General features: G+C 43.7%; 1 protein-coding gene across 4 annotated transcripts in view; it reads right to left on the bottom strand.

Moving 5' to 3' along the window:
- Positions 1-17,961, bottom strand: part of LOC109484488 (collagen alpha-1(XI) chain-like) — a 74,359-nt gene extending 56,398 nt beyond the window's left edge. For 3 of the 4 annotated variants that reach the window (XM_019787765.1, XM_019787766.1, XM_019787768.1), the window contains exons 1-2: positions 17,818-17,960; positions 16,199-16,686 (exon numbers count right to left, since the gene is read on the bottom strand). In XM_019787765.1, the coding sequence (XP_019643324.1) occupies positions 16,199-16,340 (142 nt within the window). In that variant the 5' untranslated portion in view covers positions 16,341-16,686; positions 17,818-17,960. Of the gene's footprint in view, positions 1-16,198; positions 16,687-17,817 lie in introns of all 4 variants that reach the window. The other variant, XM_019787767.1, reaches the window with a different exon arrangement.
- Between the last annotated feature and the right edge of the window lie 226 nt (positions 17,962-18,187).

The following is an 18,187-nucleotide window of genomic DNA, read 5'->3' as shown; positions in this document are numbered from 1 at the left end:
CAGACTGGCATATCTTTGATTTTCATATCATGAGTGGTCTAGAAGTTACCCTCCTGTAATTACACCAGTCTTTCATTTTGACTCCTTAATTTTGGATCCAGATTAACATTGAGGGCAAGACATATGGACGTATACGTAGCTCCTCACAGACAACATTAAATATGCTTTCATGTCACTTTTTATTGCGGTCTAGAACTAAAAGCCGACAACAAGTAGAACCATTCCTGTAGTTATAGCTCTTTATTCAGTTGCAACCACCACTGACTATCAGAGTACACATAAACCAACCAACATGGTGCCTGCCTGCAGTCTATTCTCACTTAGTGTCACTGAGTGTCAGCCTTTTTAGCTTTCATTTGGTAGCAGATCGTGGGGAGCGGATGAAAGCTAAAAAGGCTAATACTCACTAGCAGTGAACTCTTACTGAGTTGCATCTAATATTGGAGGACAGGATGTGGGACCAGAACTGGTTCATCCTCCAGTGTCACTGATCCTCCCCCATAAACCCATCTGCTTCACATTGGAACCCATCCAGCAGTGTGATGACCTGATTATAATTCAAACCCTAGGAGTGACGGACAGGTATGAAAAACCACCTCCTCAAAACTACGCCAAGATGTTGACATTCTCAAGACTATTCTGACTTCTGATTTTTCGCATGTGCAGGCGTATCAATCACTGAACGACCTTTTTGACCTTTTTCAACTCCAGACTTGGTTCAGACAGAACCTCCTACCCCTCTGTGACTTTGAGTTTGATACAATAAACAGTCGTGTGTGTCATTTCCATTCCAGAAGTGACGGCAGTCAGAGTTCCAAACTGTTGGGGTAAAATTTGAGACTAGACTGTGTGGGAAGGATGGAAAACCGCAAACAAGTTCAAGTATTAAAGGCCACCGTCACTAATACTTCCCACTTGGTCTCTTTGAACCTCCACAGAACAGAACAGACGTTCAGCTGCTTGTCGGTTTCCCCCCTCTGTCCACATGTTTGTCTCCTACTCTTATTAGTCTGTGAACAGTTTCATACCAGTAATCTTCACTTTCCTGACTTGCTTTGAGAAGAAGGGCGCCTTCCCTTCCTATTTTACACATACTTCTGTGTCTAGCACATAATCAACCACAGGTGCCGGTTGATCTGGATTCCAACACTGGGTTCTTGAGTGTGTTAGAAAAACAAAGGATAAGCAGATACTGTACAGCAGGAAGGTAAGAATGCGCAAAAGGAAAATATGACAAGAAGCATGAAAAATAAGTCTAACTGGACAAGGCAATACAATACAATAAAAAAAAAGTTATCCAATGATTCTTGCACAGGAAATTAAAAATCATTGTATTAAAAAGAAAGAACATTTGTAAAAACAGGACCCAGCTAATAGGCTTTCTTGGTTGCCACTCTTCTACTGCAATTTACTGTTGACTGACAAAATAATTAAGTTGAAATGTACATGGGCCTTTTAATCATCTGGATGTCTTGTTGACTGACCATCATATGACCTGGACAATTCTCTAATATTACCATATCAAAACTTTATTGCTTCATTGCACTTTGGCAAAGGAATTCCGGAAGAGTCAAAGTTTACCCAGTCAAAAATAGGCTTTATAAATCAAACATCAAATTAAGCAATGCCCTTATTTTCTCCTTTTCCTCATCTCAACCAGACGCACGGTGCAAAATTCTATCAAATTAAACATGTCTGTACTGTGGCATAGTAGTGCCATGGGGTTTTTCTATGCCACTGGGGCCAAGAAGAGTTTTTGTCATAAAGAACAGAAGAGGAATGCAGACCATGTGGATTATCCAGGATTTAGTAAAGCAGGACTAACCCTCACCCTGACCTCCCCTCCCCCCACAGTGGGTAGGCTCTTCTGGGACCCACGACTGTTGACATTGGTGCTATAAGTGACAACAAGTGAAACTGAATCTCTGGTCCCAAAGTAGTTACATAAAGAGTTATTTCCTGACCTGTGTACATCTTCCATCTGGGAGGTAGTATTTATAACTTGATATGATCTCGTGGATCAATTTACTATATGAAATATATCTCGAGATACAGAAATGATACTTGTGTTTGTTTTAATCTGGAAATACACAAATCACTTACATCTAAAACCAGACACACTTGTTACATTGTAGCATAGAGACATAACAATACCGATGAGAACACTGCATAATGTCATCATTCCAAGCCAAATTATACTCAAGTAGGCAAAAGATAAGCTAATCATTATGGTATGACATTAAGAACTTGACCTTGTAGAGTTGTAGACCCCTTTCTGACCTGTTCGTTTGAATGAGATACCCTTTATCTACAGTGACAATAAGTGCCTTGAACCTTGTTGAACTCCAAGTTGATAAACTTTTAAAATCTCTTCCATGTTGGAATGTATAGATTTACCTCTGAATTAATGTAGTTTAGCCTAAGGGAGTTCAAGTGCACTTACTAAATCATGATAAAATGTAGTGCGAATATGTGAGATGTAGAAAAACGGAGAACACTGTTAATCAGCTGACATACAAGTTTTGATAGCAATCATGAGTGCTTGAACACAAGTCCATTAAAACCAAAGTCATACAGGAAAGGCCAAAGGTCAAAGCATTCAATCAAAATTGTCAGGAGGGGATTAAAAAAGGGCCTGGAATGAAAGACAGTGATGGCCTGACAACCATATATTGACACATCAGGACCTACTTTACCCTGCTTCCTTCGCCATGTTTGCTTTCATTTCAAACAACATAACAGTTACATACATGTAGTATGTGCACAATAAACCGAAGGTATTCATACTCCCTGGTACTGTAACAGTTGTTGATAACCTATAAGAGATAAGGGAAACAGTAGACACACTTTATACTTATTTGAAGTAGAGCTATTCGTCACTGAAGTGTATGTTACAGAACAGTATGCATTTGATGACAAAATGGTGTACATAGATCTAGAAGAAAGGCAACAGTAACTGTAGCAGCTAATGGTGGGAATCCTGACTTTGGTTTGATCAATTTTTTTCTCTCTTCAGTGGGTACATTCATGCATCAAGTTTGGGAAATCATAAGTCAGCAACCACAATGATAAAATCAGATGTTGTTTAAGTAGAATGAAAAGTACACATCAGAGGTTTTGTACTACTACCTGATATATTTTCACCATTGAAGTGAAGTGAAACAATGCCAATAGAAGGCCAACAACAGGAAATGAGGCATACAATCTACCAGTAGGCATTCTGATATTCAATCCAATTTTGTTAAGGCTTTTGTAATCACTGTTTAATTCAAACCAAGCCCGAGTTGGGATAGAGCAATAAACACAGCAAGGTCAGCAGGGGGTCACCTGTCTGCCCTTGGCTGACAGTATGTCTGCCCTCTAGCCAGACAGTGTTGAGTAAGTGCGGTGTCAACCCATATCAATCATATAAAGTACAACAATGATTCACCATGGAAGTCTATAAACTAACCTGATACCCTTACTCATTATTCCACCCCTCGATTCAAGAATGTACATGACGTAGATTGGTTTGAATCCTTCAAGGTATCACTTCGAATTGATTTTAACATAGACATGGGCCTATGAATAAGGTAAAAATCTCACACTGTTATAAAATTGGTGGCAGGTAGCATCTACCAGGCTACAGGAAGCGGCTATTTATTTGGACAATTTCTACTGCTTCTCAAAGCCTGGTGGAGGTTAGGAGAGAGGCATGCACTCCTCGTCTGATGGGTAAATCAGGTGGAAGAGACATTGTCCTGGTTCCCTGGCATGAGGGACACAGCTCTAGGTTACTGGCACAGTTATGCCACTACATCCTGGCTCTATTGTTAGATCACAGCCTTGGCTTAGTATGCGAGACAGCTAGCCCTTACGGGTAACCTCAAAGCAGATGTACAGTTTCAGCTAATTTTGTGTGCCTTTTTTACACATTTTCTATGACTTCAAGATTTTGGTCTACAACTTTTCTTCCATAACAAGAACCTACCACTTTCTGCTTGTGATATAGGCGGAAGCATAATAGAACAAAGTCTGCAATACAAGAATCTGAAAGTATGTCAGGTACAAAACCTTGCTTTATGAGCTAGTATCCTTCTTTCTTTGAATATGAGAGATCTTAATTCAAAGTACAAAGGTTCTAGTGGACTGGCCCAAACAACCAGGACTTCCTTGGAATGGGAATCACAGGTCTATGATTTATAGCTGCTCTCACGAGAGCCAGAAGAGCCAGGCATTCCTTGACCCTGAGGTTGACATAGACAGCCAAGAAAATGGTAAATCTGTGTTCCTTGCAGTTTACACCCATTTGTGACTACACTTGTGCTGAGAGACTTTGTAGCCCTCAGGAGTTTTGCCACATGTCTTTTAGACATTTGAGCCACGGAAGTGAACTGCTTAGGGGTTCTAGGTTGGGAGGGAAGAGCTGATTATTTACTGCCACTCTTGGAAGCTGTTCAAGTCGTGACGTAGGCCTTGATGCTTTGACCTTGCCCCGATTGAACTTGACTGAACAATGAAATCTCCTCAGAAACCTCCCCTGTTTGGGTACAAATGCAAGAAATCTCAGCTTGAATTGTCAAGATTCAATCCCACTTTCTGACATAACATCCACATACAATGTACAACTAATATGTACATGTACCTTGGAACAATGCAACAGTCATGGTCAGAAACTAGCTAAAGGATTATGCATAAAACCAGAACCTTTTCTCAGACATGTCAAAACCTTGACCTTTGATGTCCACATGTGGGCAACCTTAATACAGGGTCAAGGTGTTCACATGCTGGTGGTCACCACAGACCAGAGTGCTGGGCAGTTAGCCAGGTGGTAATACTGTATACCAGTACAAATTGCTTCCGGTATAAACAAGGACATCTTGAAGCTAAGACACAGTTACAACACATTTATTCATACCCATGGTAATAGCTTAAAGGAGTATCTTTTTGAGGCTGGCAAAATATACAATTACCGATACTTGCTAGTTGCTATGTTGGAATCTTTACGAGCTAGCTTCTGTGTCAGTCTGTATGTCATGCAAAGTCTAGACACTTTCTTCTATCTAATAATGGCTCCTACTGTCGATCTGCTTTCGTTTTGTGACATTGTAGTGACACAAGGGACCCTTTGTGTGCATCTGCAGAGGTTAACTGTCGAGTCAGCGGAAACAGATGGGCAGAATCTACCCTCATGTCTGAAGTCAGACAAAACGTCTTACCCCGAATCCCCCCTCTTCCTCCTCCTCCTCCTTCTCATGTCTCTCACTGAGCCTCTAACCATGATTTTGTCACGCATCCTTGGGCCTGAATAGACAAGTCCCTGTTTGCTTTAACATGTGGTCAGAATCTACTGACTTCTTACATCAACTGTGTCCTTCAGGGTGATCTCTGCTGACCCTGGCATTATTCATCTTTGGTAGGGCTGGCCCCAGGCTCTCTATCAACTTTTATCATACTCAGGACATACTGACACCAATACCTAAGCAGGTTAATTGATTGTGCCCTGTTATTCATCCACATCTTATCTACTTCTTCTGGACTGGGGGTCGATCTGGACTACTTTAAGTAAGTTGTCACAAATCCAGTGCTTATTTGAAAGAGAATTTTGCAGTGGTGTGAGTAACAGGTTATCTATTTGATCTTGTAATCCTGAAGTGGGATTGGTTACCACAGAATCAGGGCACTGTCTGTCTCAGTGTCTGCCATTTTAGAGGTCTATCAACTCTCCTGAAATTATGTTGTGCTTTCAAATTATCTCTGTCAAGGCTTGCTAAACATCTTTAAGCCTTAGAATAATACATGTATGTAATTACATTTAAAGGTTTTTTCAGAGCCAAGAATGCCAGAAGTCTGCTCAAAACTAAAAGTCATATAATATGTGTTGAAACTTCAAAAAGCATTAGCAACTGACAACACAAGAGAGCCAAAGAACAGCTGCAAACTGTGTCTTGCACCAAAATATTTTGTCAACAATCTTATCTTCATGAACTCTTACTTCTGATACTTCGACCTTGCTGTTTCCTATTGACATGATCAAACAAACGGGTGAAAGAGAAGGCAAAGGAAGTGTAACACTACTACTTGCAATATGACTATGATACTGTTGGCAGCTAGATTGATACTTGTCCATAATCAAAACAGCTGGCAGCGGTTTTGCAGAGCAACCCTGATGCATTGGCCACACAAATTGAAGGACAGTTATTGACCATTGGAAGTGATACAGAAGTAGCTGTGTTTACATTAGCCTTGACCCCTGGGGTCACTCCAGATAGCCCAGGATTTCATGGAATGGGGATAGAGTGACAATCACAACCATAGTTGACCCAAGCGCTCCACATGTCCCACTATCAAAGTACCCAAAACCTCAACCTACCAGGAGGAAAGTAAATGATCAGGCTTTCCATGAAGAAAGCTCTATTCCCACCACTCTCTGAAGGCAATTTGAAGATGCTTTTGTTGTTAGAAATTTTATTCCCCATGTGGTTACGGTTTGGTTTGGGGGGCCCACCTGACCTTCACAAAGAGCCTTCAGCAAGAGCTGTCTGGGAAAGAGAGTTTACATCATCTAAAGATGAACTTCAACTAGTGCAGGTGCAACAACAGACTGGTCAGCTTGTATGGACAGGGAGATACCCATGACGTGATGTTTATTTTGTTGTCTCCAAGGTGTCTGTAGTGGAGGCAGGAGTACAAGGGAAGGGATCCAGCCCACTACATCTGAAAGGGGAGATGCTTGCTGTAGAGAAAACAACTTTGACACAGAGAGGAATGCCCGGGAACCATTACCGACTACTACTCCATCAGCAAGGATTTACTGATTACACTCTTTCATAACACTGGTATTCAAGAAGGGTGGGAGAAGCCTGTATGGTCATAAGAAGCAAGAGACGGTCACTTGAAATGTCACAATAAGAATTTTCTTGTTATGCTAAGTCCCAGATCTACCTTTGTAGTTGGAAGTCATCCCGAACTGGGTTCTCACTATTGTTGTGGACGTGTGTAATTTTACCCTACTTCAAACGCGCACAGTCCGGGTGGGAAGAATAGTGAGAATGCTACAATTGACATCTCAGACTATCCCAGAATGTCTGGGCTGAGACATGAGTATGCAATTTGTCAGCTGTCTCTCCAACCCGATTTGGGACACTTCACATTTTACCTCTGGGGTATTTTCTTGTCAAGACTGTAAGACTTTCAAGGTGTGTGAAGAAAAGGTGATACCGGTACTATGAATAGAAGAAATACTTTGAATGAAGATGCGAGAGTATGTGGCCATAGTTGACTCATATTAACAGTGACTTTGAGTGGACTTGTCAAAAACACCCAACTCTCGTCATCTATCAATCATTCACTGTGAGAGGTGATTTGTGGAATGACTAGCCAGATGTTCTGCTGTTTGTGCAGACTGCCCCTGGATTATCAGTTTCTGTGTTCCCTGCAATCAAACCAAATATGTACCTCACTCATGAACCCTCTGACGAAAGACATCCTTCAAGTCTGCAGTAAGTTTTGTCCCTTATTCTGTGTACAACAATCTAAAACTGAAATAGCACATATCAATGGTGAAAGTGACTACAGTATTTAGCTATGCCAAGGAAGTTGGTTATTATTTTGTCTCTCGGTGATATAAATGACTTTTGATTTTGAGTTTGAGGCCATGTTTATATGAAGACATTTTGGAATAGATCTGACTACAGATCCAAAAGCTGGAATTAAAATATCCAAAAGCAGGAGTTCAGACTCTCTCCCAAGCACCAGTTATGATGATTGGCTGGTTGGAGCTCTCTGTTTTCTCATCAGCTTTCTTGTTGGCATACATAACAGAATACATAACTCATTCAACAGCCTTGTTTAATCCATATGGTACAAATCTTAAGTAACTGAAGAACCAATAACTCTCCTTTCTAGACCTTTACCAAGACCAACAGCATAGGCAGGGTCTAAATCATTACTTTCAGCTGGTTTGCTTTATCCTAGAAACCTTTTCTATTGAAATAACAAGTCTGGAGGGATGTTTGGGATTCTACAGTTGGCCTTAATGCTCTACACAGAGACAGAAGTACACTTGAGGTCGAACAACACCACCTTTGTTTTTCAAGGGGCCCTAATTCCCTTTGTCTGGATGGGATGTTTACAATATGTCCTTCAACTGCCTACATAATCTCTCTTGCAGAATTCTGCACAATTAAGACCCATACTATAGTATAGTTTTCCTACATTCTGACTGTGACCTGTAAACTTTGTCAATTGATAACCTGTTATTTTCACTGGGGTTTTCTTGTCAATCACAGAAGTGTGAAACTGTGAATTATGTTTCAAGACAAAGCCAACCCCTGTCCCAATCCATCTTGCAAATTCCTTTATAAACGAACTGTGCAAACTTAATTAAGGGGTATCTCATGGCTTAGCATGTTGCATGCCTAGTACTATCAGTTCCATTTAAAACATAACATTACACAGGGTGGAGATTATCTAGTCAACATGAGAGGAAGTATAGGGATTAAAGAACACGGTTATCTAATTATGAGAAAGTAAAGGGTAGATGAGTGATGGGTTTCGTAATTTTCTTCCAATCAAATATTTTTCTCTAGCTGGTCGTCTGCATTTGCTCTTCTCAACTTTCTTTAATTCTCACCACCCAAACAATACAATTTTTTATTCTATGTTTCATATGTGACCTCTCAAAGACTCTTCCCACTGAATTCAGTCCATCCTTAAGTAGACTGCCTGGACAGGAGGCTAATGACTCAATTAAGACTGTGGACATACATGTACACAGGATCACTACACTTTCAAATCAAGTCTTTATATTTAAGGAGCAAGGAATCTACATGTTGGCCAATCCAATTGAGTTCCCTGACCCTCCTGACAATCACTGGTATTGTGTCTCCAAATTTGAATTGCCTTGAATTCTCTCTCCCCCTGTTTATGTTCTTGGGTTACAAAAGGCCCTGTCAATATTTAGCCCAGACTGTTGGCCAGGCTGGGAAAAGACAGTGAATGCTCTAACTGTGCTGCAGCTGAATAAATAGGACAGACAAGAATTCTTCTGTCTGTCCCTCACCACAAGTTAGCCTCCTGGTAATTGTGATTGCTTACCAGAAGGTAAAACTGGATAGAATTTCTCTTACACAAGAGGACAGAGCAATGGAGAATGCCTGTGTGTGTCTCTGCATAGAATGCAGTAGTTTGCTTGGATGGATGGATCTTTCCATTTACATCAGAAGATGGGATGTTACTCCTCTCAAGCTACATGTATAAAATGGTGCAGAAATGCAATGTATGTAATATTTTTGTAAATGAAGTATTAAAATCCATATTACCTTGGTATTGAGTAAAAAGAAACCTTGTGATGCAAACCAAAAAAAAAAAAGATCAACAGCAGCCATTAGCAAAAATAGTCTCTCATAATTAAAAATCTAACTGTGAGAATGATTTGTGACATGGCTATTTGGGAGCTGCCATTAGTTTGGGATGGATTGTTTTGGTGGGTGCCTGAAACAACACAACTCTGAAGGCTACGATAACAAAGTATCATCCTCTATGTTCCAGTCATAACTTAAATCATATTAATCTATATACATGTATTTATTTTTTACAAATAGCTGTTATTGCAAGCCAGAAAATAAATCACATTTTTATCTCTTAAAGCAAAAAGATTAGTGGTCTTTCCCCTTACTGTCATCTGCATGCCTATTCAACCATCCTCAGTCTCAAAAAGCACCCACTCCCTCTAAACATTAGGTTCAGTTCTTGGGTTAGTAGATCTTGTTCATTGTATCGTTGTAACAAAGGATCAGTGACCACCAAGGAAAACCCCATTGTAAATATGTAGGGTAACAAAAAGGACTAAAAAGTACAAACTGTGCCAAAAACTGCAGGAAAAGTATGCAAGGTCAAGGTAACTGGACTGGAAATTTAAGATCGGCCATGATTTCCCGTGGGTGAAGATAATTGGCAGAGTGAAGACTCCTTTTCTCACTGTTCCAAACTAAACAGAAGTCTAGTCTTGGGGAGGTCAATCCTAAAGCTGATCATGACCTTTAAAAAACTTCTCTATGGATGATAGCATATAATGTTACTGCTCCTTGATGACCTTGCCAAAATTGCATGGTTAACTAGCTCTCTGATTTCAGAGTTTTATGTGATGGATGTTGATGTTATTACGAGCAGGGATGTAAACTAAGAACTTGACGAAATACTTGACCCTAGCCTGGCTGGCATCCATCCCTATTTTCCCTCTGTTTAGAGGGCATGCTAGATAAGGGTATGGGTACTGGATAAGGCTACTACAGAATGACAACAAGGATAGATACCTTTTATATACATTTGTGCTATCATATCAGTGTTAACATTAACATATCAAGATTTTTTCTTGGGTAGAAACGAATGTTTGTTTATAGTACTTTGGTGGTACCGCAGCCATTAACAAGGATTGAACTTTGAAGTCATACAATTAACAATAGGCTGCATGTTTAGACAAGGTAAAGTCCTACTCTTGTTTGTTGTTGAATAGTTGTATAGGGTTTGTTTGGAAACTCGCTGCATTTAAAGTACAACTTCAGTCATGGTAGCCATTGGAAGAGCATGGGTCCAGTTTCAAGTGGGGTATTATAGGATTACGACAAGAGTGTTGCTTTTGCACGGACAAACAGAGGTCAGGCAAGCATGAACACCAGACTGTCTGTGGTGCAAAAGCTGGAAATTCCTCTCTCCAACTGGTCCACCTGATCTCAAGGAGCTAATGTCTCTGTTGAACTTTCAGCTTCAATGAAGCTCAAACCAAAAGCTCATGTACCATTAAAGGTGGACCCCAAAAGGTCTGATAGAGTCAGGCACAATTTGTCAATGTCTAAAATTCCTGAAGTTCAGGGGAGGAATTCAAAAGGCAGTTGTCTCAAATGTCTAGAGGTGTTGAGTGCCACTGGTGGTGCCTTTCTGCAAATACTAATGGAGATGTTTATTGGTACTGATGAGGTCACCTAAAGTCTACATATACATACAAAAAATTGTGGAACAAATATGTGTATCATTTGTATTATTTGATTGTTGTAATTGTTGTGATTTGTATTGATTATTATGTTATACCCTGCATCAATTCAGCCGTATAAAGGCTGCGACTGCACGGGTACTGTTTGGACAATAAAACCATTTATACATAGTTTAGGAAGAGCTCTTTCTTATGTTTAAACAACTGCATCAACTCTTATGATTAAGTACTAAATCTGGGTTACCAAGGCAACACATAAACAAGTACATTGAGCATAGCCTAAAGGCAGATCATAGATCTAGATGATATCTCTGTGGTATTCTGTCAGGGATCTATTTCTCCCTTGTACAGTAGGGGGTATAAGTCATACCCCCCACAGCACAAGGGAGAAATAGGTCCAGGGCAGAGGGACTTGGGGAATAATTGTCAATTTCTATTAGTTCCAACAAAGATTTGTGGGGAAACAGGTGGTGCAATCACGCACAGATAAACTGGAAGGGAAGTAACACTAACAGGACATTCATTTCTCACAAGTGTTATACAATATACAACAAGCTTCTTCCCTTCTGGCCTCCTACCAAGTTGAAGGGGAAAACACACCAACCAACCAGCCTGTAAACGGTATTAATTTGCGCCACTTTTAGGAACACCAGCCCTTTCCCGTCTGCTCTGGAGGCGAGAGGTGGCTCAGACTTTCCGGAAGTGGTGACCAGGCTAACCTTGGCAAGTTGCCCACGCGCGTCTGTGCACGCCCACATGGCCCGTCTGAATCCTGTCTGCTGCGGGTCGGTCCCCTCCCCACTGCCCTGCTTCGAACTGTTTACCACGAAGCTTTTCAACTTTATATCTAACATGAATCTTTGCACGTACCCCATATTCTTTGGTGCGCTTTCCTTCTCTCTTTACATTGCCCTGTTGGAGGAAACTTTGAAGAAAATTGACGTCAAATTTCGTAAAAGTAGATTGCGACCAAGACAGGATATTATGGCACAAATCACCATTGGTCCTGGGTCGACGTCACAGATAGATACACGATACTTTGGTGGGGTTCGAACTTCGTTACGTACGTTCTACAAGAAGTCTGCTTCACCTCTTCCTCTGTGTATTTATTCATCTGAACTATTTACATGGGCACATTCCATAAAATGCAGTTTTGCCGGCTTTTCCTTGGGGTTTCCAGTCGCTAATATATCTCCAAACTTTGTCAGAGTTTTGACAGGACGTTGACAGGATCGTAAATATGTCGCTTCAATCGGACGTTACGATGATAGGAACATGGGATTATTGGCATTCTTTTTTCGTCATAGCGTCGCCAGGAGACCGCTTAAAATTTGGCTTGGTTCATCTCAATACGTTTCGGACGTCATCACAAATTCTCGGGGACAGGGAATGCCTGCCTCGTCGCCATAGAAATCTGCATCAACAAACAGGGTATTCCTTTATCTTTCCTGATCGCACACGGGGAACCCACCCCCTTCTTCAGGAAGACCGAGAACGTAAACAAAGGAAAACACGCCTTTGAAACGGTAGTTCTCAGATGCCAGACGTCAACACAGGTGAGACTGGGCGGTTCGAGAAATGTCAGTAGGCCAAACATTTGGTCCTACCTCTCCGACTGGCCTGGACGTCTTGTTGAGATACGTCCCTTCAAGGTTGAATGAATAGCTAACAATGGCAGGGCTTTTAGATTAAAATGATTATCCGTGGGTAATCTAACAAGTGAATCAACGACTCAACACCTTCTTGGCAATTAAAAACAAAGATAGGCCACCCCAAATACGAGCGCGCGTGGGTGGGGAGTGTCCAGTGACGGACACGTCCCCCTGCACGCAGCGCTACGTGCCGCACACTGGCCGTGACTGGTGCCCCCGGCACAACCGGCGATATACGGCCATTTGGAACTCATTTGCCAAGTCAATAGAACAGGCGTCTGCTAGGCCATATATTGCCCTGGAAGAACACCGTGTGACGCAGAACAGATCGGCGACCACAAGATTTGAAGGGAGGCCGACATTGCGGGTCAAGTGGAGAGGACAATGACCATGGTCAACCCGTGAACTACAAATGTAGCTCCCACTTCTTCTACCACGACCTAGCTAAATGACAGTAGAAGTGTCGAACGACATAAAAGTTTTCCTAATCAAAAGAATTGTCCTACGTTGAAATGCCTCAACCCTACGTATCTCTGTTAGGATGTTTTGAAACTACTTAAACGTCGCAGTATTTCAAGCACTATAAATGGCTCTAAATTGATCGAGGATGTTGAAAAGAGACCTCTTGGTCCTTGCCTCTAATCCATTGTTGACAGTGACGCGTAGTCCCAGTTATTTCTGGTTGAAATACACGCGGCATCGAGTCATCTCAGGAATGGGACCGTGTATACAGTGACTCCATACCGCTGTTTCTCTTACTATGATTAGCGGAATAGTGGCGGTGATTCCTGGGACGTCAGGAGGCGACCGATCAAAGCGAGGGGCGAGAGGTTTTGTCAGAAATTTCGCAAGTAACGCCGAAAGTGTTGAGGGCCAGAGGGCTTCCCCTTTCGATCACCTTGACAGTCCCCATCCCCAGTCCAGGATACATTTTTTTATACTCCTCCTTCCTGTTTCGGGGACCCAAATTTCACGCATTTCTGACACATCGCCAGTCGCCCACTTCTGCCAGAAACAAAAGGTCGCGAGGCAGCCGCCCCGACACCGCATGATTTGTTACCAATTTCAGTCTGTATACACCAAAATCCATCATCAAATACACATTCACACCGGAGAAAATTAAGTGGCTTAACACCTCAATGATAATTTGACGGGAAGCCCCAACAATTCAACAATAGACGCCGAATCCTTTCTTTCGCTAACTGCGTTCCCGCCTCCGTAGGTTTTTGCGGGGATAATGGCATTGCATAAATCCCCGCACCAACAAGGGACCACATTATGAACCAATTGATTAGTCGCGCTTGTTTGCACAGCTCTCCCCGTTTTATGAACTGGAAGCGACCTACTAGCGACTTCCGCTCCGTCCGTACCCTGCCCTCCCCCTTTGCCTCCCAGCTAGCCGGGTATTTTCATTGGGACCCTCCGGGGCTGTGGGTATGACGTGTGACGTAGCGTCCTGCGGAGACGGGGTCTGTTTTCCCAGGGAGAGCGGCCATGATTTTGCTGGCGGGGTCCCACCGACTCGAACCTTTTAGGAGCCCATAATTTACCGCCTCAAACCTACGCAGCACTTTTAACCTTACAACACCAAGAGTCAAGGCTACGTCCCCTTTATCAGTACCACTGCAGCGAGCACACAAGAAAAGCCACGTCTCCTTCTGGCCTTCGAACTTTCAGGGGGAAGTGCCCTGCCCCGCCCCGACGTTGTTTTAATTAAAACCATCTTCAAAGCTTGAGCTGTGGCTCATCTGCACGGTACCGACGTTTCCCGTACAGCCCGAATGTGCAGCCATCCGTTATGTGGCCACTTCGCCATCATCAGACCTTATCACTCTACTCTACTCTCATCAGACTCTTCTCTACCCTTATCTTATCCCTTGGTACTAACTTCGTCAAAACACTACGTCCTTGCTTCGTCTGATAACACAGAACGTGAAGACAAGAAGAAATACAACACGTCATAAATAACGCCGGTGTTTCTTGTTACAGTGAAAATGTTCGGGGAACTACTGAGAGAAAACCCAGTCTGTACTCCAGACTGGCGGAAATACCAACATCTCAGCAACCAACATGTCCCAAGTACAGGACTGAAACTCGATCAACAACTGTTCTTCGTTTCCTACATTCCTTCTTTTGTGGTGTTGCATTATTCAACTCTCCTAGCCTCCAATGCGGGTATTTTTCTGTGCTAACTGATTCTCTGGACAGAGAAATTAGATGGACGACGTTAGCGCTTGTGATCAGGGCGAGCCGCTTCCCCGTCCCTGACGGCTGTCAGTGTCCATATGGTATCGCGTACTGGTGCGGCCCGAGCCGCGCACACATATGCCAACCAGACCTGCAACCCCACACAACTTCTCTAATAGCAAACGATGTGTGCTGCGGGTCAAGGCTTGGGGGAGACTCATTCTTCACGATTACAGATGGAGCGTTAGATAGGACCGACTAGGCTACGTGTACAGATAACGTACTGTCCCCACATAGCTCTACACTCGGGCAGAACGAACACTCCTAATGAGCTATGATGGGTCGTTTACTTCATACCCCGTGAGTTTGGAGTAAGATACGACTGAGGATAACCTCTGTTCTGAGCTGACGTTTATTCCAACTTCCCCCGTGTCCTAACGCTTGTCACAGCGACGCCTGTCTGAGAACGTCGCTCTTAGAGACCCGACGGCATCGCCGCCATCATCTTTAGCCACATCGAAGGAGGAAGAACCTCCTCTCAAGTCAAGACCTACGACCAAACAGTTGTGTGGCAGTGAGCCATTTATCTGTCTTGTCTCTCACTGAAATGAGCGAAGTTCTTGACACATTTTTCAATAGTTTACGCTTGGGTCAGGATATCGTTTTCACACGGAGATTGAGGTCTAGACGATACAGCTTTGAGGAGCTATCATTGGCCATGACTAAGAAAGGGGGACCGACCGACCGGGTCAGAGGCCTGCCCCTGGCCCGTCCACGGCGGCTAGGTGCCACCAAGCCCGTAACGTTGGCAGGACACCAGCGCCCCCTCCTCCCCCACCCACAGAACCGCCGGAAAACAAGACAGGGCAAGCGCTCCGGAGGTGGCAAGCGGTTATTAGTTCCCTAACAGATAACCATCTAGTAGGATAACTTCTCAAAGCCTGATCGTCATGAATATGGACGAGAACAGTCTCCTGGGTGCAATACCGGCGGACTTCACACCAAGCGCCAAGACGCGCATCTCTAAAACATATCACGAATTCGACCTACTTTAGCTCTACAATTAAGGGTAAAGAATCGTTTTTGTAATGCCTTAAATTATGGTCATCTGGTTCCAACACAAAGTATCAACACACTCGTCGCATCCCGTCGACAAAGATTTGTGCCGGGGACACACTCACAGCATCATCACACACATCTGCACATTTTCTTCAAATTAGTTCAAACAAGCATCACTGCACACAACTCTTTTACAATCAAACATTCTTATAAAACACAACCTATTTTGCAATGCGCCCGGCCTGTCCCCAAAAAAATGAGCGAAGGCTCGCGGGCGCTTGCAGTGCAGACACACCAACAACTTTTTCGTATCAACTGAATCACCACCTACCCTCGGGAAGCTCAATCTCAATTCCTGCTATTGTCGCCACATGGTGCGAAATAAGAACTGCTAGAAGCAGGGCTGATAACGTGGAGTCCGAACGCGTTCTCCCGTGGTAAATCCACCGAACTGCTACACTCTTTATATCCATGACGCCGGCTCTCTCGGCTCGGCGGCCTTGCGACAATCTTGCTTCAACTCGCGGGTCACAACTTGGTTCAGATTCGCTCTCGCTCGTCAGTCGGCCATATGGTCGTCCCTTATATGTTGCACATGTAGAGGTTCAGACCTTGACGAGAGAATCAGGACGCGAGCTGGGCTGGTCGGTCGCAACTGCACACTGGGCCTGGAGTAGCTTATAAACGGGGCAGGAGAGTCCTGTGGCCGTGCGTTCTTCTTGCAGCAGTCTAGGGAAGGCTCGACCCTACTGGGTGATTCCGTCCCACTGAAGGTCTCCCGCTGGATGGATGCGCAAGGCCTGGATGGCGAATCACACGCTGAAAAAAAGTCGGCAGGGAATTAAAATAGTTCTCGGGGCTGTCATTGGTTCTCCCCCGGCAGGCCTGCCAGGACGCAGACTTTGTTGTTGAAATTGGATAGTTTGGGTACGGTTTCAATATTTACACGCCGGCCAGCCAACCACATGGCCGGTCCGAACGCCCACCCTCCCCTCAACACTTGGCGGGAAAGCCATTCAAAATTTACTCCAGCCGGGGGGAAGGGGCACCCAGACACCGGGATTTATTCCTGTAATCCTCGGTCTAGGAGATAGAGCTGTTGCGGTTGTAATTCAGAACGTCTACTAGTCTTCCGTCTATAAACGCCCCTGTGCAACAGCTCCGTACCAAGGTCGAAGAGACGGTACGCGACGCATAATGAAAAGTTTTTCAGCAAAAGCAAAGAAATCATTGCGCACGAGGAATTTCTTACCAGCCAGACGGTGGCTTAGATTCAATTTAAGCAGTCTTAGGACCGTTAAGAGTAGATAAGTGAAAATGCCGTGCATAGCTTACAAATCGTTCAAACGCTCATTGCCCCCCTCCCATACACAAAACAGACCAACTGCTCGATTTGGAGGTATCCCAAGCAAGTAGGACATAGTTTTTCTTTTGCGAAACATCCCTTGGTAATTGTGACATAAGGGATCCTTCTGTCCACGCCTAGCTGGTCTGAAACAGCGAAGAGGCCTAAAGGAAAAGTTTATTCCGTGTAGCGTTGAAGTCGGGTAGGACAGCTATCAATTTCTGCTCACATTACACAGCGGATCAAACGCTTTCGCCAAGTCGACGATGTGCGGCTTCGGTGCCCTCGGTTGCCCTGGTGAAGAGAAAAGAGTACGCGGGATGCCGCAGAGTGACCCCGCTCAGGATGAAGTTTGTTTGCCCGAGTGAAGAAGGTCTCTACGTTTTGGGTCAGACAGTGAACGGGCTGGAGAATTCACAGGAAGTCAAGAGAGATGTTCCGGAAGGAGAACTTACGCCAACACAATCTATGTTTAAGCTGGCTATTTATTGAAGCTGGCGATATATTTAGCTACCCTGTCTACGCACTTTGGCAAATTTAAATTGAAAGTTATATGGGGGCTGATTTTAAACTATTGCCCCCTGGAAAAAAATCAAGACTTGTACCTTGTATTCCTTCAGAGTCTGTGTAGCCTACGAGCAGCCAGCTTTCCTTAGGTCAGTGCCAGCCGATGTGAGGAGGGCTCGGGAGAACGTCTGCTTCCTGGCTACTCTGGGGACCAGTATTTCTTTTCAGACGACACCACAAACAGACGACAGGACCGGGGACAGACAGTGTATTTGTTCAGGAATATTGTCTGTAGAGGAAGAGTCTGCACCCTCAAGGAAGTCCACCGACCACGGTCGTCTCCCTCGGCGTGACGAGAGGGGGCGGACCGTTAACTTACCGCGGTGAGGCGCCCTGTGGGAAGGACACTTGGGCTAGAATGCTAATTTATAGATCTACTCCTTCTTTCAAATGTCTATAAACTTCAGC

Source organism: Branchiostoma belcheri, unplaced genomic scaffold, assembly GCF_001625305.1.
Source record: "Branchiostoma belcheri isolate BF01 breed outbred unplaced genomic scaffold, Haploidv18h27 scaffold7, whole genome shotgun sequence".
NCBI lineage: Eukaryota > Metazoa > Chordata > Leptocardii > Amphioxiformes > Branchiostomatidae > Branchiostoma > Branchiostoma belcheri.
Note: the sequence above shows the minus strand (reverse complement) of the source record. Positions and strands in the feature narration are given on the sequence as shown.